Genomic DNA, 22,348 nt, shown 5'->3' on the forward strand with positions numbered 1-22,348 from the left:
AAAATAAAATATTTTACATAGAATTTTTACGAAAATTTCCAAATGGTGCGAAATATTTTTATGAAATTTGGTATTCCGGGGTTTTTAAGGACGCCAAATACGCTGGTCTAATTATATTTTGTATATTTTATAGAGGGCGCTAGTTATGCTACATTCGTATTACATTTTAAGTTCTAATTTTTTTGGGGTTAGGTTAGCATTCGGGCTCCAATTTCTAATGTACAATTTTATTTTCTAAAAATAATGTACTCTTGTTAGAACTTCCTAATGTGGACGGTTTTCGAGAAAAAAGGCTTTTAATTGAACTCTTACAATATTACGGTGTAGAAAATAAGTGACTTTTCTCAAAATAGGCTTATGTCAAAACTTATTGATGGATGTTTTAAAAACAACGCATACATTCTCAGTAATATTTTAAACTCTAATTAACTTTATATCAAAATTTTAGTGATTGTTAGCGACTGTAGTTAGTAATGACTAATTACAGTCACTAAAATTTTGATACAAAGTTAATTAGAGTTTAAAATGTTACTGTGAATGTATGCGTTGTTTATGAGACATCCATCAATAAGTTTTGACATAAGCCTATTTTGAGAAAAGTCACATGTTTTCTTCACCGTAATATTGTAAAAGTTCAATTAAAAACCTTTTTTCTCGAAAACCGTCCACATTAGGAAGTTCTAACTAGGGTACATTATTTTTAGAAAATAAAATTGTACATTAGAAATTGGAGCCCGAATGGTAAAAAACCTAACCTTAAAAAAATTAGAACCTAAAATGTAATAGGAATGTAGCGTAACTAGCGCCCTCTATGAATTATACAAAAAGTTCTTATTTTTTGTCGTACTATCACCCCCTGAATTTACGGGAGGTCTTTCTGAAACACCCTTTCTTTAAAACAACAGTGTTTTTTTAATTAATGCGAAACTCCTTTCTGGAAATTTGATTTTTTTTCGATATTCTCCTAAAATTTGGAATTTTTTTAATACTTTTTATTTATTGTGACTAGATTATTTAAGTGAGGGAGTTATTTAAAAAAAAATAAGGCAAGTAAGTTTTTAAAAACTAAAATTGTATTAAAGTAATTTGATATAAATAGGTTTGTTTTCACCAAAAGAAGCTACGCTTGTAATACGCCACATTAGCTACCGGACACTCTGTATATCGCGTTAGGTGGCGGTTACACTGGATGCGAATTCGTTCGAAAATCTGTTCGTACGAAATGCCACATTAACATTAAAACAAGTACCTGTACTTACATACGAGCGGTTACACTGCAACATTAAACAAATTGGATCAATGTTACTTTACTTAAAAGTCGTACAACCACTCTATTCGTACGAATAATCTGTTAAGAGTTCGTAAAATACCGTACGAACAGAATTTTCGTACCAATCGCATCCGATGCAAATCAGCTAATGATCTGCTTTAAATTTCAAATGCAGCCGGCGGTCATTAGGAAAGAACGCTTGTAAACATTAATATCAGTCAGTCAAAGTGACTTTCGGCAGTCACTTTTCCTCTTACCGGTCAGGGAGACAACGGTTACGAGTTTAGTGGGCCCTCCTCTAACGTTCAGTCAATATTTGCAGATCGACCCAAGTAGATCACTTTCGATTTCATCCGGTGCCGAGCTTCAGCGCGATACGAAAGTGAGAGACTTAAGTAAATATACCGGGCGTCGAGAAATGACCGTAACCGTTTAGGTATATATTGGAGCGTCGACATCATGAGATTTTTAGGTGTTGTATTTCTGGCCATCCTTGCCTGTACCGCGGCCAGGAATTGCCCGGCGAGGAAGTCTAATTCCAAGTTGTTCTGCTACTACGGCAAGCTGACGGACGTTGATAATTGCTATTGCACGCACGCGATCCTCCCGGCTAACTCCGACGTCAAAGCCATCGAGAGGGCCAGGGAACACCTGAAGGGTGTGAAGGTCCTGGTCACAGTCAACGAGTTCAACCAGGTAAGTAAATGGAAGAAAATTCGTAGTTTAGTTGTTACGGGCTCGATTTTCGTGAAAAATTTAACGGCAACACCCGCATCTCCATAGCTTGCTTCGTTTCAGAGATACAGGGCGATTTTTAATTTTGGTCGTTTTCTATGATGCCCTTTGCAGAGTATTATTCAATTTTTTTTTTCGTAGAATCCAATGCGATATTTTTTTTCTATAACCGACTCTTTAGTCATAAATCAAATTTGTAATTTTTTAAATAAGTCACCCTATATGTGTTTCGATTTTTCAAATCTGTATTTATTTACACGAATTTACGTGAAAAAAATATTTCAAGGAATAAACGCCAAGGATTATTTTTTATTCAACTGTTTTTTTTTATGCAAATAAGATACTTGGGATGTATTTGAAGCATTAAAATAAATAAAATAACGACACACTGAATTGTTTTTAAAAAATATAATTTTTGGTGTATCTTGAAAAAATTTTTCGTGGAAATATCGTTATCGTTTCAAAGGAAATTTACGCAGATTTCATATATCGATGCTGTTCTATAAAAAATATGTTATTTGTGGAACAGTTTTAATTTTTTTTGTGGGGCATTTTGCCACGGTTAAAAAAATCTAAATAATTTGTGAATTTAAGGGTTATAAGGTTAGGTAGGGAAACAAAAAAAAGCAAACAAACTTAAACTGTCAAAGCTATTGAAACAAAAATTAAAAAGACGAAAACAGTGAATTTTCGAAACGTTAACGACCTTTTTATAGTGCGCGATATTAAGTGATGTATTTTTTAATTTTTTATTTGTCTGCTTTTTATTTATTTCACAAATTTTTAAAATTTGCAGGTGGCAAAGTACCCAAAAAATGAAGAAAAAAATACTAGATTTTATTTAAAAAAACTGTCTAAACAATCTGCAACTTTTTTCTATCTTTCGGGAAGTAAGAGAAACCCTCAAAATTTAGTCCACCCTGTACATTATAATCTATAATAATAACTATTATTATTAAAAGCGTTATTTTTCAAACATACACATTAATTATCGAGTTTTACAATTTTTTTTCTTGTCGATTTGTTATTTTAGTTTTGGTACTATTGTTTTAAGTTTTATATTTATCATTATTTTTATTGGAAAAGATTGTGAAGAAATAATCACAAGTCATTATCTACTACTACTACTACTACCATTGTATAAATAAATACTTATACAATGCTACTACTAATATGAATATCATTTTTTTTTCATTTTATTAATTTAACTGAAAACATCTTGAAAATTCTAAATAAAATAGAAAAATCGCGAAAATGTGAAATATACAGGATATTTTAAGTAAATTTCCTTATTGTATATTGTACAGTGTGAATCACATAACAATTCCCATCATGGAAATCTCAGAGAAATACAAAGTTACCCAATAGTACTATTAGTTTTTTTTCTAATTTTAATTATATTTTTCTTTTTTTTTTGAATAATTTAGTACCTATTTTGGCAATTTTAAATTCTTGTGTTAAAGAAATCATTAACACCTCTATTGCTATTTAATTTCTTTAATTTCTTCTTGTTACAATATTGGCCATAGCTAACTGTGCGAAATTGTGTTTTCTTCAAAAGCGAGTGAAAAATTTTCGGAAAATGAAAATTCAACACGTCCAAAAGAAAAAAAAGGTGCCATGTCAACCTAAATCTAGAAAGTTTATAAAAACTGTTATAGCATCAATAAATTTACATTATGTTTAAAAATTTAGTTTCTAAAACTTACAGTTATACAAGGTGTTTGTAAATAAGTTGTCAAAGTAATAAAATATACAGGGACAGGGTGATTTCTTAAAGAGTCACACCGTGGAAATCTAGCAAAAGTTTATTACAATTTTTGGAATATGATTTAGTTTTTTTTGTAATAATTATACAGCGTGTTTGTAAACAAGTGCGAAATATTTTAGGGAGTGCTTGCCGAAGTTATTTTGTGAAAAAAAGTTCATATAAACATAGGTCGAAATATTCTTTGTTTCCGAGATACAGAATGTTTAAATTTTAATTTTTTATTTATTTTTATTAATTATTTCAAAGAGTTTTAAAGATATTGACTAGAAAATTGATGGTTGTATCAATAGAAATTAAAAATACACAACTTGCAACAAAATATATTTTATTTTTTTCCTCAAAAACGGTGCATCCTACGAAAAAAACTGAAGAGACCAATTTCATTCACAATTGATGGCGGATTTCTAAAAAAATATCAAACGGGAAAAAGTCAGTGGCGTACCATTTTTTTTTATTAAAAAAGTTTATGGCATTCTCTCACGAACGGCACTGGTGCAAGTAGAAATATTCGGATCACCTCAAAAAATGCACATTTATCCCTACAAAGCGTTTTTCAAAATTCGAGTAAATATCGTTAAAACTGAAATAATTAATTAAAATAAATAAAAAATTAAAATTGAAACACTGTATTAGGAACTTTTTTTACAAAATAACTCGGGAACCACCCCCTAAAATATTTCGCATTTATTTACAAACACCCTGTATAATTATTACAAAAAAAACTAAATCATATTCCAAAAATTGTAATTAACCTAGAACTTTTGCTAGATTTCTTATTTAAGAAATCACCCCTGTACATTTTATTACTTTAACTGACAACCGATTTCAAATATTAAAAAAAATAATAAATAATTGTAGAAATCAGATATATTTTATAAAGTTCTTCATTAATAACAATAACGTTGAATTCTTTTGGGAAACATTTTTTTTACTGACGAAAGTCCTAGCTTTCTCAAGCAAATATGTACGTCAATCAAACAACGAAAAATTAGTTATTTTTTTAAATAAATTACTATATCGTTAATTAAGACATTTTTTTGAGGAAATTATAGCGAATCATAGCTTCAGATTAACTTCCGAGTAGTTGTATTATTTGCGGATATATTAATTAAATCTTGTTGTAAATTATGCATTGCGTAACACTCGCCGAAATTGTTCCGCAGACAATTAAATTTGAAGCATTGCACTTTCATAAGAGCAATTTGGTGTCCACTTTCATTTCCATCACACATGGTAAATGGCGTAAAAAGGTTCAAATACTGTGCAACGACCAGGAGAGACATAGAAATTTCAGTACCGTACAACTTGAATAAAACGCCGATATCACGTAGGCTTTTGCAGAATGTGGGAACATTTCTCACATCCTTCGTATGCCTGACTTGAATAAAAATCGACCTAGAAAAATGATTTATACCTTGTTTACCAACTAGTCACTTATCATTCTATCGATGCATAATTTATTACAATTTAATTTTAAAAGTAAAACGAGTCGAACGTTATAGCTACCGTGAATCACAGATGACCAAAAACTGTCACATTTAATAATATACATGAGATCCACACGACTTTTAAAGTCATGTGTATACTGAAGCAATTATATACGATTATACAGTATTATTGTTTAGTTTTTATATAAAACCATTTGACTCGGTGGTATTACCTTAAAAACACATTTGGTGTGCTACAAGGGCCTAAATCTGGGCCGCTTCCTTGAAAATATTGATACTTTATTTTTAAATAAAAAGTTTATTTTTGAAATGGCCTCTAGTATTTTTCTGGGCCACCGCGTATGCGAGCGATTTCACGTTTTTGGAATCTGTAACGGACAGAATGAGTAGGTTCGATGGAGAACCGGTTAATCGCTCTATAAAGGTCTTGTCCATAAACGACGTGTTTGAATGTCATAAATACTGTTTACTTGAAACAACCTTTGCAATGATAAAACCCACGAGATCACGTAAGGTGAACTATATTGCATAAAGCTTTCCCTGGGCGACGGAATAATGGTAATCGCGATTTGGCCCCCGTATTCACACTTTTCATGATAAATATGATGCGTGCGACGTAAGAGACATTCTTACAAGCACTTGTCTGTTTCTCAATCTCTTTAAATTTACAGGGCCTGGTCAACTTGTTGAAGAACAGCAAAGTGGACGGTTTGGAGATAAACCTGAAGAAGTTAGATTCCAAAGATGACATCAACGAATTCATCAGCACTGTTAGGAGCAAGCTGGGATCAGATCTGTACCTCGCTCTTTCCGTCCCGTCAAGCGCCGACATATTGGCCAAATATTACGACTTCAAGAGCTTGTCTAAGCACACCGACCTCTTCATCCTCCAGACTGCGTTCTTGGGAGCATCGAAGAATGTTACCTTCCATCCCAGTAGGCTGTCGGGCATGTGGGACATGCAGAACACTGTAAGTTTTAGTGTATAAGTCGAAATTTCACTATTTAGAATATGATTTTTTAATACCCAGTCCTACCAAGCACTCAGAACTTTGAATATTAATGACACTTTTACTTATTTTTTATTGAATGGTATATTTAGCGAATAAAATAACTCTGCGGGCTGGCAAATATTCTTCTATGTGATAATGATAATGAATTCGAGATGGCAATCATTAAAGATGGGATTATTTTAAGAATCTCGCATACTAATGAAAGAATACATTATCCTTCATCTTGAAAATTCTGTCGCAATCCATCCATCGTTCCATTAGGCAACGTTCTCTTCTCCAATTTATTTCCTGTGATTTTTATGTTCACTTTCTTCGTATCACGACGAACGGGTATGCAAATTCTTGTTTTTAACACCAATAACACTAGAAACAATAGGAACTATCCCAATCTAATGCGATATACAATGACTTATTATGCATAATGTATGCCTATTGTTCAATACTAAGTGAAGCATATTCACTTGTTGCGCAAAGTGCTAAAAATGATTATCGGTATCCCCAGAGGGATATGCAATTACTGCTCTAGATTCTAGCTAAAATTCTAATAGATGAATTCTTTGAATGAAGTAACTGTACATGTCAGCCTAGATCTAGAGACATACATAATTTTTTATTTAACACAAAGACAAGTGTATCAAGAGAATTTCCATAATTGGACTAATTTAGGGAAAAAAATAACTTCCTACATACTGGCCTTGAAATAATTATCTGAAGGATATTCATAATTAACAGCTTTGCCCAAACTAAACCACAAATGTCAAGGAGTTTGAAAACGGTACATTTTTTAAGCAGGCGTCAGCCTATACTGTACCCTGGAGTTTTAATTAAATTTAACCCGGATGTTATGAATATGGATCTCGCTAATAAGTGTGTGGTACATACAAATACGGTGACACGTCGTACATCCTTCTAAGGAAGCTGGATTAGCAAATAGATAAATAAATAAATTCAGAAAGATTGCACCATAAGGTACCTATTTGACGGAAACATTGGACGGGATTTACCAACACTCGGTATAAAAAGTCAACGCTGAAAAACCTAAACCCACACAGTCGCGTTCGTGATAAATGAAATGGAAATGACTCACACAGCGCCAAAGCACTATCTTTGGCTAAACAATTACACACCGCTTTATTTCATCTCCTACTGTGCGATGACCTTGACTCATATTACTCGAGAGCGGCTGAAAGATGGCATAATAAATTCAAATAAGGTACATGCACGTCATTAATCCTTGCTCCATTACGTCACGGTCCAATAAATTGTTGTTGTGGGCAAGGTACGACAATAATTTTTCGTATGATGTTAGTCGACATTTATGATTAAAATAACGTACTGATTTTCGAAGAAATTGTATTTGAAAGGTATATTGCCACTATAATTACTGCTGAATTTCTTAAAGTATCAAGAGTTCCTCAAGGATCCTTTTCCAGACTCCTTCTTCTGCGTCCGTTCATGAACGACTTTCCTGAGGACTTTGAACATATCTTTCCAAACACTTCTACTTCAATTGTACTATCCGCTTGATGCAGACGGACCAATAATGTTTCACGTGACATTTTCAATTTTCAGGATTCTGTGGTTGATCTAGTGAGCGGTTTGGGAGCGCCTCTATCGAAACTGGTCATCTCGGCACCAGTCCAAGCCTTCCAGTTCACTCTCCAAAATGAAGAGTACACAGCACCAGGAAGTCCTGCTTTGGAGGTGAAATCATTAACGAGAAACGAACTTTGCGAAATTATGAATGGAGCGACCAATTGGACTTTGGAAAGAGACGAGGATCAAGCTGGTCCGTACATATTCAGGTAAGAAAAACGAGATGCAAGAAAGAAAGCTAAATACTAAAAATTATAATAACTATAATTTATTTATAAACGTTTTATTAAGTAGTTGTTAAAAGTTAATCCGACGTATATACTCCTACATACAATAAAATTTCTTTGTCTTTTAAAAATTGTGAAGACTAAGTAATTTCGTACTTGGTATTTCCTTCAATGAAATACGTTTTGCAACCTGCCCGAAGTTTCTACGGTAGAGTAACCACCACGGGCAATGTCGTATTGGGTCGACCGAGCCATTTCTTGTCTAGCGAAGTAGATCACATTACGAAAGCGGTTGGCACACCTGCATATATTCATTAAGACGGTTTATGGAAATAGGTACGGCCGAAGAATCTAAAAAAATCGAAGCAATTTCGTATGGATATCAATTCAATGCGTTTCGAAACCGTGTCGGTGATTAGTTCTGCACTCAGTTCTGCACGGGTTCGGACGAAACCGATATACATATACATGTTGATTCAATAGCGTCGTTTCTTTTGGTGAAATTCGATATAAAGAAATATTACATGAAGTATTTATGAAATGAAGCCAATAAATAGCAAAATTACTTCTTTTGATAACTTCTCTGTGACAGTAGCAGAATTATTGAGAAAGTAGCAAGTTTCAAATATAATTCTGCAATTCTGTAGTCTTATCTTACAGTATAGATAGTTCAGTCATTATAGCTTTTTTTCGGGGAAAAAATACTATTAGAAGTTTCTCTGCGGAATATTGTTCGGAAATGTGTTACAAACAAAATATCAAAAAATCAACTCGAGACTAGTTGGGAAACTTTATTTAAACAATGGCCAAAGTTATGGAAAAGTGTTTTTTTAACTCGCGCAAAGAAACTGTTATTCATAGCGAAAAAGGTTTTATACCGCTTTTAAATCGTGAAAACCATTCATAACATTGCCTACAACTCAAACCGAGTTACATCGGACTCATACTGTTGTAAACTCTCACTTGTTCTTGTGCTATTTTTTTGGTTGAGCTTGGTAGACCTTCTGCAAGTGTATTTGTTCTCTTCTCAAACTATTAATCTCTCAGATTCCACTTCTGAAGCAAATTTGTATCTGGGGGTCTGCTAGGACAAAATTAAAGGACTACAATTTTTGAAACTAGACAACCAACTTTTCAATATGAAATGCATTAAAAAAAATTGTTTTACATAATTTAGACAACATTTATTTTTAAAACCAAATCAAAATTATTTATCAATCTTTTACGCCTAATATTAATAAGCTTTTTTTTCAAATATTTCTGTACGCAGTTAAATACCAACCAAAATAGACCAGCCTCTACATTGTAAATAAAATAAAAACTAGTAAGTTCATTTCCGTACTTGAATTTGAAATATAAAAACGAAATGATCCTTTATCCTATTTACAAACTTTGACACTCGATTAGAACAGGAATAAGAGTCATTTCCATAATTTCAATGTCAAACAATTAGGTGTCAAATTACTTATTACTATTAATAAGAGAAACAACTGTCTTATTATATTAAGATCTAACCAAAACCTTCCAATAATATTCTCGTGGGTACAAGCCAGAGGTTGCCAAACTTTTTAGGAATGGAATTACATATCTCTTTAACAGTATATCTAAATTTCGATCACACAATAATAGATTAACAATTTATTAACTATCTAGATTACTTTGCGTTCTGTTAACCTTTAGAAAAAACGCCTCTAAGGTCAAAAACTGCTACCTTTAAATTATTTGCGCTTGTTACTTAAACTTTTTTATATTGTTTACCTGCTAGTTGTGTGATTCAAGAAAAAAAAAGTCATAAATTATGCGGTGTAGTTATTTAAATTAAATATAACTAATTGGAATGAAAATATATGTAAATTGCTTCGACTTAAAGAAATAGATTATTATCACTGCTATCTAAGGTTATAGTATAATTGGTTGCATAGAATTGAGTATTTTTCATGATAAATCAAAAACTGGAACATTTAAATATATAGATCCCCAACTTGTATACAAAATTATTACTGAATTCAATAAATTATGTGATTATAAGTGACATAATCACTGTATCATAGCTGTCTGTAGACACTGTAACATTTGAGTCATTGAAACAGTTCAGTAAATCATTAATCATGTCCATTTCTTAAGTCACTATTAACTTAATTCACTTCACTTAGTAACTTCATCCTCACTACAGACTAATAAGTCAATAGTGATCAGTGCGAAATAACTAATCCTAATAACACAAAACTATGTAACTGATTACTGATTTCAGTTCATTGTGACTAATATAAATCACTAAACGACTTCGTCGCAGGGCATTATTCACTAAAAGTCATTAGATTTATTAAATAGGTCACCATTATGATTCTATGAGTGACTAACGATAACTTAAAGTTATTTATCACTACGGCCTAAAAAGTCAATAGTGACGAATTTAATTTGTGAATAAGGTCAGTATAATTATTAAATGACTTGTCGCAGATGACTTATAGACTTAAGCACTAAGACAGCTCATGATTCACTAGTCATGTCCATTTTGTAAGTCGTTATTAACTATAGTGATCCACAGTGCCCGAGTTTCTAGCGATAGCTAAAAAATCATTTGTCAATCACTTGGATAGTTCACGAGCTACTGTCTTAAAAATTACTTGTGACTGTGACTCTACAAGTGACTTATAACCTTGTAAATCAATATTACAACCATATACAAGCCTTCTTCTCTTCCAGCAAGAACCAATGGATCGCCTTCGAGGACCCCACCAGTATGGACATCAAGGCCAAATATTCCAGGGTGCGCGGCTTAGCGGGAATGGCCCTAAAGGACGTTTCCCAAGATGGCGGTGATGATTGCGGTTCGTCCATATTGGAAGCTGCCTACAACGGGCTGTCCAGACAAGCCAGGGCACCTCGTGGTGCCGTGTTGCACTCTTTGGAGCGCGAGATCAAGGAGGCCAGCCAGCCTTTGGACCACGTCCACGTGTCGCCTTATCGCATATCCAGAATCATCGACGTTGAGGGCAAAATCCACACTGTTAGACAGGTATGTCGTATTGTTGGGTTAAGTAGCATTTTTTGTTGTTAAGCGCACGTATTTAAGTGTTATTGAAGAGTTGCACCTAAACGATCAATCATTTTAATTAAAAGATTGCGTCAATCGTTTGAGTTAAGTATGATTGAGGAACCCATCTGATGTTGAGCGATTCGCCGCGCCATTATTGGCTAGAAATTGGCCTCAATGATTTGGGATCGAGGGGGATTATCCCTCTTTATCCTGCCTCATCTCGTGTAGGCCTGGACAGCCTTCGTAGGTGGGCCCCATCCGTCGTCTACCCCGACCGCAAATGCGGCGGTGTAGGCGCTTTGTGGGACCTCCTTTTGTCCTGGCTGGGCCCCGCCGGCTAGGGCCCTTTCTTCTGGCGCTCTTCTTGCTTCGCCGGCTCGTCTGTGTAAACCCCGGGGGTGGTGTCATGTTTGTGTGGTATGGTTGGGTAGGGTAGTGCGGCTATGCAGCCTGGGATGCGCTTTGCTAAGGTGGCCCTTAGGCTAGCGCGGGAGGGGAGGGGTAAGGAGGGTATGGGGAGTGTGTATGTGTGTGGTGTGTGTCGTTGTCTTCGTTTCTTGATCCTGGCGGTCTCTGAAACAAAAAAGGTTAGCGGGCAGGGGGACTTGAGCGATTGAGCATTGACGGCGATTGATGGAAATGATTGAAGATTGTTTCAATGGTAGGTAAATAGGCTACAAAATAGTAGCTACACAAAAGCACTATTTTACTATTTACACTCGGTGAAGTTTTTCATTTGTAGTGACGAATGAGTTTTGATCAAAAGTTTGGCCGGTTGATTGAAGCGCGCTTCAATCGATTGACTCAATCTTTTGATCAAAAGATGGACCGTGTAGGGCCTGCTTCAGACACGCCATCTTAATATCAACAAAAGTACAGAGTGTCCTTCAAGAAATAAAAAAGGCAAAGAGAATTTTTCGCAGACCAATTGCTTTTCAGACTACACTTGTGCAATATACTTCAATATTTTTTAATATTGCTTATTAGGTTTATATTCTACTCCTATAAACAGTGTTAAAAATTTTAAAAGCAAAAAAAAATAAGGAATAAAGTTGATATGAGTTTGTCCGGAAATATTTCATCTCCAAAATGCAGATGTACACGATATAGTATAGATATTTTCTACAAAATTTCCTTGGGTGTGAAAACATACCTAGATGTTCTAGGTTTTCGCTGTTATGGGACCGCTGATGAAGTCTGATGCATATCCCAGTAGAAGTACCAGAACGATTAGGACAAGCCTCAGCATACAGACGATAAGCATCAAGTCTATTACCTTTGGCACGTACATACAAAAAATTAATGTCTGTCATTTGCATTGGTGTACAACGTCGTTATTTATGTATTATTATAAGTGATAGTACAACAAAAAATAAGAATTTTTTGTCTTATGAACTATATATCTATCTCCTCTTGTTTTCGAGATACAGAGAGACAAAATAAAATTTGTTAAATAGAATTTTTACAAAAATTTACAAACGGTGCGAAATAGTTTTATGAAATTTGATATTCTGGGGTTTTTAAGGACGCTAAAAACCCTGGTTTAATTATTTTTTGGATATTTCATACAGGGCACTAGTTACAATACATTCCTATTACATTTTAGGTTCTGATTTTTTTGAGGTTAGATTTTTTACCATTCGGGTTCCAATTTCTAATATACAATTTTATTATATTATGTATTATATATCATTATATATTTTCTAAAAATAATTTACTCTTGTTAGAACTTCCTAATGTGGACGGTTTTCGAGAACAAAAGCTTTTAATTGAACTCTTACAATATTTTGGTGCAGAAAATAAGTGACTTTTCTCAAAGTAGGCTTATGTCAAAACATATTGATAGATGTCTCATAAACAACTCAGTAATATTTTAAACTTTAATTAACTTTACATCAAAACTTTAGTGACTGTTAGTGACTATAGTTAGTAATAACTAATTATCATGTGAGTGTTATTAAAGTGTTCAGCATACTGGCAAAAAGAGTTTTAAAATTACATTTTGCAAAATTCCCGAAAAAGATGTATCCGATAGAAAAGAGATAGATAAGAGTAACTTTTCACTTATAATCTCCCTAGTGCTTGAATTATTTCCGGAAATTTTTCCGAAGGAACGCATTTCTTGAAAATTTTCTAGAAAAATGCGAGATTGAGGAAAAATTTCCGGACATTAATTCAAGGACGTGGGGATTTCGGTAAGAAAATTTTACAACCAAAATTTATTTTAAAAATTTGACGTTTCATTTTGAAACTTATTTCGCCAAAATAAAGTTGGATTGACATATTTTTTTCTTCTTAAACATCACAAAATTTAATCGCATTTTATGCGTTTTTTTTAATTCAAAAATGGCTCGTTTTGGAAATGAAAATTCCGAAAACATAAAAGTAGAAGTGGCAAATTTAACTTCCCAAAATACGAAGGAGTCGAAATTAAACGTATGGAGGCGGTTTCTAATTTTTTTGTGCGGAAAGATCCTACATTGTTGAAGATCCAACAATATCGATGACTGCGTTGGCGTCAATTTTTGAAGATTATGAGTTTAACATGAAAAAGAAAAATTCTGATGATTATTTTTGAATTCAAATATTTACCTTTGCAATACTTAGGATTACTAAAATGGAAGGAAAGTAAGATTTTGTAGAAAAGCGATGTTTAGGACAGTTTATTAAAGATTCTTATTAAAACATAAAAAACACATTCCTTTTACTTTAGTAATAAAAAAGGCATTACATTTTTGAACTTAAATATTTATCTTTGCAATACAATTCACTTAGTATTACTAAAATAGAAAGTAAGTTTTTGTAGAAAAGTGATGTCTACGGCAGTTTATCAATGATTCTTATTAAAACATAAAAAAACACATTCCTTGCACTTTAGTAATAAAAAAGGCATTTCATTTTTAAATTCAAATATTTATCTTTGCAGTACAATTCACTTAGTATTACTAAAATAGAAGGAAAGTAAGTTTTTGTAGAAATGCGATATCTATGACAGTTTATTAATGATCCTTATTAAACAAAAAACAGCTCATTACATTCACTGTAGTAATAAAAAAAGCATTTAATTTTTGAATTCAGATATTTAAGTTTGCAGTATAATTCACTTAGTATTACTAAAATAGAAGGAAAGTAAGTTTTTGTGGAAAACCGATGTCTATGGCAATATATCAATGATTCTTAAAAAATCATAACTACTATCAAGTAGGCTTAGGCTTGTGATGCCAAAATCGTCTTCGTTATACGTCACGTTGACAGTTATTTTCTCTAGCTTCTAATTGTTTACAATCAATTAAATAAAAGATAGTCCTGCATCTCAGTCCCTGAGTTATCTGAATCGTCATTGTCATAAATATAATAATAATAAACAGGTTTTATTTACGAATATTTTCTCACCCTGTTGATATGAACTTTTTTCTTACCTTCATACCCTCTGAAGTATTCAGAATTTATAAAATTGTTTACGCTCCTTGTAAAATAAACAATCTATGTCTTTTGTTTAGTTTTTAAAATAAAAAAAAATCTGCGATGGCCGGGAATCGAACCCGGATCAACTGCTTGGAAGGCAACTATGCTGACCATTACACCACCATCGCAGTTGCTGGGAATCCCAAGAAATCGTTTCATGTCCGATGTAATTATGTGCAACTTTAAAATATGCATCAGTTTATCCTTTCACTTCCCCCAGCATCTCAAAAGGAATTTGTAAGGAAAGAGAGCGGCAAGAGACTCGAAAATCGGGCTATATGAACAACGTGCGATGGTGGTGTAATGGTCAGCATAGTTGCCTTCCAAGCAGTTGATCCGGGTTCGATTCCCGGCCATCGCAGTTTTTTTTTAAATTTTTTTCTCAGTTGTGAAGAAACTGCAAAGAAATATTTACTAATTACTCAAAAACTATGGCAAACATTGTAGTAGTTTTAGAAAAACTCTAGTTTATTTTTTTTAATATTTTTGTTTTACTTTTAGGACACAAGGACGGAATTCGTCTGCTCGCGTCAGGGCTACTTCGTGCATCCACGCTCTTGCAACCGCTTCTACCGCTGCGTGAAGTTCGACCAGCTGGTGGACGATTTCAACGTATTCGAATTCGACTGCCCCGCAGGTCTGGCCTTTGACGAACGCGTGGAGGTGTGCGTCTGGCCAGGAAGTCTCCCTCACGGCACGCCGTGCTCCGGAAGCAGCGAAATAGCGCCCGTGCCGCGGCAGAGATTCGTTTGCCCGGCTGAGCAAGGTGAGTGACAGAAAATCAGTTCGGAAATGTTGCATCATAGAACATTTTTACTCTCGCGATAAATGTCGCAAGTTTTCCCAACGTGTGACCGCACCCTTACGTTATTAAAATTACTTGTACTGTGATCTTAATTTGAGAACACGAACCAGATTTTTGCAGTTATGGGCGTACGCATTACTCTTCTAGTTTTTATGTAATCAGAGACAGACATTCTCCGGCTATCGCTAGTCGCCTTTCTTTGCCCGGGAGGCTTTGGAATGGACGACGAGACGACCAAAAAAATTCCTCATCTACGGGTGTAGCAAAGCGGAAAGAAATGTTTAATCTAGTAAACAAATTTGTTTGCTTCCATGTAAAGCCGGCACAATGAACTTCCTGACTAACTCATCGACAGAATTAGACGTTTGGGAAAATATTATGAAATTATAGATGCCAATTAACTTGCCCCTAAGTGCAACGACATTATTTAACTACAGCGTAGTTTTCTTTTTAAAATGTAAACAAGTTTCTAAACCTCAAGGAAATTTATAGGAAACTTCAATATGCGTACTTCGACAAAATAATAGCTATAGGTTGCCACATGGCACTGCACTAAGGCCATTATTTTTTTAATAATATAATAAATGCATCTAGCATCAGCTAGATCAAGTAGGCTTTGTAACTGAAAAAGCATGGGCGCTGCGATTTAACAGATGGCTATAAACATCAAATTAATTTATCAGATGTCAAAAATTCTACTACTTTTTTCCAATTTTAACAATATTTCGAAGCAAGTAAATAGTTATTTACACCATAAAGGAAGTAAATTATACTTAACTGCTGCGTGGTGTATAACATTTTATCTGCTCGCACAGTTCTTTATGGTTCATGAAATAAAGATTAGGTTTTATTTTTTGACATTTCTTAATCAATTTATTTTAACATTATTCGAAATCTTGGAAAGTCGCCGTGGTTGTTCCACATTCTAACAATGGTACGTTTACAATTACTTCTCGTCTGGGTTCTGTTTCTCACTTAGAAATTCTCATGAAATATATCAAGATTAGATTGCAAATTAAAACTGAAATTTCACGCTTTTTTATGCGCTATCAAGCAGGTAGATGTTACAACCAACCAGTCGGCTAGAATAAATACCCTTTCCATGATTCCTAATAAGATTGCACAGTTTTTGGAACTAGAACATCCTGAAACATATACAGACCATTCATTCCGAAGAACATCGACAACGTTACTGGCTAATACAGGAGTTGATGTATTAGCAATCAAGAGACATGGTGGGTGGAAATCAGCCACAATTGCAGAAGGTTATGTTGCTGACAGTCAAAAATGAAATAGCCAACAGGATTCATCAAATATTTCTATTTATTTGTTCATAAAATATGCATTTGTAACTCGAAATCGCTTTTTTCCCTAGGGAGGTAAGTTACCTCACTTACCTCCCGTTGTCCATAGCAACTTCCACTTCTACGGTAAAATCCACTTACCTCCTTAAAACAATGTATTAATAGTCTATTTACTATGTGAGAGCAGATAAAATATTGTTTGATACTCAGTTGAGAAGTCGCTTTTGCAATCTCGAATGCAAAACTCTCCATTCTTGACTAAAAAAGCGATATTTCGCAACCTACTCGTAGAATAAAAAATAACTATTTTTAATTTTGAATACTGAAATTATGTTTTTTTTTTTCAGGATATTACGCCGACCCCGAAAACTGCCGCTGGTTCTTCGCCTGCCTCGACCACGGAAAATCCCCTCTTACCGCCTACGAATTCAGGTGTCCCTTCGGCCTCGTCTTCGACTCGGATCGGCTTATGTGCGAATGGCCGTGGTTGGTACCGAAATGCGCAAGCGGCCTTGGTGTCAATCTAGCTTCCGAATACGTCTATGGAGGATATTCCTCAGGACAAGGCGTAGGACTACTCCTAGAACAATACGACGGACTTGGAGCACTAGGTGCCGTGAAATTAGGAGGAATTACCGGCAAAATCGAACAACCAATAGTTTACAGTAACGTGGGAACCGCTGGTTTGGGCTATAACAGTGGTGGTTACGTTAACCAAGACGGTTACATAATTGGAAATGGAATAGGACTGGGTGGTTTGAGTTATAAGGCTGCGCAGTCACTACAAAACGCTGGATTACTTCGATCTGACTTGGGAGCTGCAGCAGGAGCAGCAGCTGCAGCTGGAGGATACCAACAGGGAGCTAGTGGCGCCGGGTTAGGTCTAGTACATCAACAAGGAGCTCTAGTACATCAACAAGGAGCTGGTGCTGCAGGATTGAGTCTAGTACATCAACAAGGAGCCGGTGCTGCTGGATTAGGTCTAGTACATCAACAAGGAGCCGGTGCTGCTGGATTAGGTCTAGTACATCAACAAGGAGCTGGTGCTGCCAGATTGGGTCTAGTACATCAACAAGGAGCCGGTGTTGCTGGATTAGGTCTAGGATATCAACAAGGAGCTAGCGTTGCTGGATTGGGTGTAGGATATCAAGAGGGAGTTGGGGTTGCCGGGTTAGAAGGATATCAACAAGGTGGTAGTATCGCTGGAGTGGGTCTAGGATATCAACAAGGAACTGGCACCTCAGCAGGTCACTATTCTGGACAAGGATCGGCCTCGAGTGCAGCTGGTTTAGGAACATCCAAACAATACCAGTACAACTCTGGAGCAAGTGGATTGGAAATAAACGATGCCAACTTGAATGTAGCTGGAGCATATGGTGCTAAAACCTCAAACGCTGATGCACTAAACACTCAGTATGTTTCTGGTGTAGTTCATGCAGGTGCTAATCTTGGCGCTGGTGCAGATTATAACGCAAATGCTAACGCTAACGCTTTTGGAGCTAAATCTTCACAAAATCAACTCCAGTACCACGGAAATGTTGTTGCTCAAGGTGGAGTAGGCGGTGCGGAATACCGAACGAATTTGGCTTCAGGTTTGGACAACGCTGGTCTCAACTTAGGAACAGTAAGCACTGGGCATACACTTGGAGAGCTGAACGCTTTACATGTACAAGGAAATCTTGGACATGCTGCAGGCAGTGGAGCAATTTCTTCACAGAGCTTCACTCAGTATCATGGTCAAACTGGACAGACCCTTCAAGCCAATGCTGGCGCCGATTTAGGAAATCATGGTGTAAATGTTGTTGTTGGCAATGGTGGTCTCAACCAGGACGAATTAAATTCTGTACAGTATGGAGACAACATAGGAATTGGTTTAGGATACAACGCTGACAACGCCTTTGGACTGAAACTGAACCAAAACGTCAACCTTGGACAAGGTGTAGACTACAACGCAGGTAACGCTTTCGGCGCTAAATCGTCCCAAACCTTCACTCAGTACCATGGAGGATCCGTCGGTCAAGGAGTTGCAGGAAATATTAACATAGTAGGCGGTGGATATTCCGCGGTAGGAGAAGCAAAATCTGGAGTTGAAATAAATGGCCAGAGCGGCGATACTACCTTACATTCAACGGCTTCGCCCATTTCGGTCACCACGTTCGCTTCAGTCCCAACTGTCACATCAGTGCCCATTCCCTCACTGAAGACCGGATCCGGTTTCGAAAGTTATAAGGGCGGAGTGGTGGCTAACGTTCCCCAATTGCAATACAAGGTTCACGACAGCAACGAACTAGCTAACATTTCTGCTAGCTTTGTGAAATTCGTGCCCACAACGCCATCTGCTTTACTAGTAAATGAAGGATACGAGTACCAGAAACCGGCCACATTTTTCAATCAGAATAAATACAGGGGTGGTGGCGCTGGGGCAACCAGTTATAGTTATCAATCTCTAGATTCATCTGCTAATAAGGGCGAATATGTCTACACAAATCCATCCGTTACAGATGGAGGTGTAACAGTTTCAGGTTATAGTGGATCATCAACCGTTAGACCTGCCGTCACAGTCGTTCAACAAAATGTAATCCCTACAGTTTCGCTACAGAAAAATGAGGGATACGTATACTCAAGACCAAACATAGCTTTTGAAGAAGGTCCAGCCAAGACAGTATCCAGTTTCAGCATTTCTAGCACCCCTAAACCTGTTACGTTTGTGCAACAACAAGTACAACCTATTGTTTCTGTCCAACCAATTGTTTCCGTACAACCCGTTGTACATCATCCCACCGTTTCAACTTACCAAAGACAAAATTATATCTCGGGAGGATACAAATATGAACAACCGGCTGTCGTAGTTTCCTCTACAGTCCAACCCATTGTGAAACAAAGACCTCAGGTATACGTCTCTTCCACAGTCGCTCCAATTGTTGAACAAAACGTACACGTACAACCCGTCGTTTCATCCTACAGTTTTGCACAGAACGTCGCATCTGAAGGATACGACTATCCCAAACCTTCTGTAGCTTTTGAAGAACGACCAGTGGTTCGCCCTGCTGTTATTTCCAAATTCAGCATCAGGAAACCAACAGTACAACCCGCTACTGTTACGTACAACGTACAACAACCTGCTGTTGTAGAACAAAAAATAGTCCAACCAGTAGGTGCTTCATTCAGTTATCAACAAGATTATAAGTCAGAAGGTTACAATTACCCCAAACCATCGATAGCCTTCGAAGAAAGGCCAGTTGTACAACCTGTGGTGTCGACTTACCACTACCAGCAACCAGAAGTTCGGTACGGATCAGTACAACCCACGTACACCTATCAGCAACCTGCTGTTACCAGTTATACGTACCAAGATGTTGCACAGAAGGCTGTAGGTGTATACCAACCAGACGCTATTTCCACTTACAGCTACGCCACTTCAACGCCTAAATCTGTAGTTTTGGAACAAAAAGTCAGACCAGCTGTGGTTTCCAGTTATAGTTACACACCTTCCACCACTAGCGCACCCGCAGTTGCGGTACAAAACGTTGAATTTGGCGGTTATGACTACCCCAAACCTGCAGTATCCTTTGCGGAAGGACCAACGCCTGTCGATACATACGATAACAGACAACTCGTACAAGAAGTACCATTCGTAAAGACGAAGGCTTACGTTACTGGCAACGCGAAGAGTTATCAATATAACCAGCGTTTCGAGACGCCTGTTGCTCCGGTGGTCGTAGAAAATTATCAAGCCCCAGTGAAAGCATCGGTTGCTCCGGTAGTTGTAGACAATTACCAAGTTCCGATCAGTACACCAGCCACTCCTGTCGTCGTGGAAAATTACCAAGCTCCCGCAAAAACTTACAGTCAATCAGTAGACACGTCAAACACGTACTTCTTTAATAACGTAAATTCTGTCAGTAGCACACCAATTTACCAACAAGAACATTACTCTGCACCCGTTTCGTTTGTACAGACCACTCCGAGACCAAACTATAAATCAGTTATATCTTCCGTGTCAACAGCCAAGGTAACGCCTACGCAAGCACCTAACTTCTACTATTACGACAGCAGATTATCCTCCACTCCAAAAACAACTGTAGCGGAAGGTTACGTCTATCCACAACCAAAGATCCAGTTTGAAGAAAGACCATTACAACCCGTGGTATCCACAACTTATTTGCCACCGACTAGAGAATACTTGCCAGCTCAAACCAGCAAACCAATCTCTAGTTATTCCTTCAGCTCTTTAGATGCTCAATATCAAACTCTGTCCACGCCTAGACCGTTCACTGTGTCGACAACTCCGTTGGTTAGAGAATATATTCCGGTAACTTCGAAGATACAAGTTACCACACCTCAGCCTGTATTTGTGGTACCAGAAGTATCAACACCTGCTGCTTATGTTCCTGTCAGATCTAAGATTAGATACACCACAAGCAGACCTGTGGAAATCACCGCTCCTGCTAGGAAATACATTCCAGTTAGTGTTACCACTACTCCTATATTCGCACCAACCGCAAACTACATACCTAGCTCGCCTTTGGTGGAAGTATCATCTAGAGCTCCCTTGGAGGTAACAACGCTTGCCAGGGAATATTTACCTGTTAGGTCAAGAGTAAGAGTTACTACAGGTGCACCTCTTGTGGACACTAGAAGACCTGCGAAGATCACAATTATCAAACAAAACGACCTACATCCTATGCTAGCTGCTAAACTAGGAGCACAATGTACTTGCGTGTCGAACGCTTTGAGCCTGCGCAAGAAGCAGAAGATTATCATAGTAGAGGACGATGATGACGATGACGGTTACGTCGTAGCTAACGAAGGTGGTAAAGTTGTGGAAAACTACCAATACAACCCCCAAGATACCATCGCGATAACTCCCAACCCTCAAGTTTACGTGCAAAACACCGCCAGTCAAGCTTTGGTCGCGCCAAATCCAACCTATGCCGTTAGAAAGCGTGTCAGAGTTCGTCCTGTGACTCAACCGGTTACTGACGCTGTGGGGGTGTTCCTGAAGAACGATATCACCCCTGTCGGGGCTTCTGACGCGGAGATCGCCAGCGCTGTTAGAACCGGATTGAACCTAGTGAAGCAAGCTGCCAAGGAAGGGGCGGAGGATGCTCTTACTGGCTATGGAGGTGCTAATGTTAGGGACACGATCGACTGTCAAAGGGCAGGTCTCTTCAGACATCCTAACCAGTGCAACAAGTTCTACGCTTGCAGATGGGATTGTACCAAGAACAAGTTCACCCTCCACACCTTCAACTGCCCAGTTCATCTGACCTTCGACAACTCACTTGGAGCTTGCAACTGGCCCAGCCAAGGACCGGCCTGTCTCGAGAACACCCTGCTGCCCAGCGAATAGAGAGGTGGAGAAGCGTTTGTAGGTTTTAAGGAGTATTTATTTTTTTTTGCATACGTCATTTTACTATTTATTGCATCGTACCATCTTCTGGCTTCACGCTTTTGTCTGGTGGAATGGAAGGTACTGTCGACTAAACGTCTTGTTCATAATGCCATTTAGTTTTAGTCTTAGCGTCGAGATTTTGTATATTTTATTTTTGTAACATATTTTTTGTATAAACCGTAATTTAATTAGGTAGAAAATAAAGTTTTCTATAATACTGTGCGTGTTACTGAAATAAGTGTTCTAAGGAGCCAATTTCGAGCAACTGGAGGGAATAGT

General features: G+C 36.8%; 1 protein-coding gene and 2 non-coding genes across 3 annotated transcripts; 2 read left to right on the plus strand and 1 right to left on the minus strand.

Moving 5' to 3' along the window:
* The first annotated feature begins 1,548 nt into the window (after nt 1-1,548).
* LOC108918005 lies at nt 1,549-22,273 on the plus strand. The gene is made up of 6 exons (XM_018724842.1): nt 1,549-1,966; nt 5,896-6,195; nt 7,810-8,042; nt 10,767-11,079; nt 15,067-15,331; nt 17,022-22,273. Exons 1-6 carry the CDS (start codon nt 1,730-1,732, stop codon nt 22,025-22,027), a joined length of 6,354 nt encoding a protein of 2,117 aa, XP_018580358.1. The 5' UTR covers nt 1,549-1,729; the 3' UTR covers nt 22,028-22,273.
* Trnag-ucc lies at nt 14,622-14,693 on the minus strand. The gene has a single exon. It is a non-coding gene; the product is annotated as a tRNA-Gly (tRNA).
* On the plus strand, nt 14,855-14,926 carry Trnag-ucc. Its single transcript has one exon. It is a non-coding gene; the product is annotated as a tRNA-Gly (tRNA).
* Nucleotides 22,274-22,348: the final 75 nt, after the last annotated feature.

Source organism: Anoplophora glabripennis, unplaced genomic scaffold, assembly GCF_000390285.2.
Source record: "Anoplophora glabripennis isolate ALB-LARVAE unplaced genomic scaffold, Agla_2.0 scaffold90, whole genome shotgun sequence".
NCBI lineage: Eukaryota > Metazoa > Arthropoda > Insecta > Coleoptera > Cerambycidae > Anoplophora > Anoplophora glabripennis.

Excerpts from the sequence above, each read along its gene's own strand:
- LOC108918005 (XM_018724842.1), top strand. The coding sequence starts at position 1,730 with ATGAGATTTTTAGGTGTTGTATTTCTGGCCATCCTTGCCTGTACCGCG. Across the intron at positions 1,967-5,895 it reads CAGTCAACGAGTTCAACCAG|GGCCTGGTCAACTTGTTGAA; the intron begins GTAAGTAAATGG and ends TTAAATTTACAG. Across the intron at positions 11,080-15,066 it reads AAATCCACACTGTTAGACAG|GACACAAGGACGGAATTCGT; the intron begins GTATGTCGTATT and ends TTTTACTTTTAG.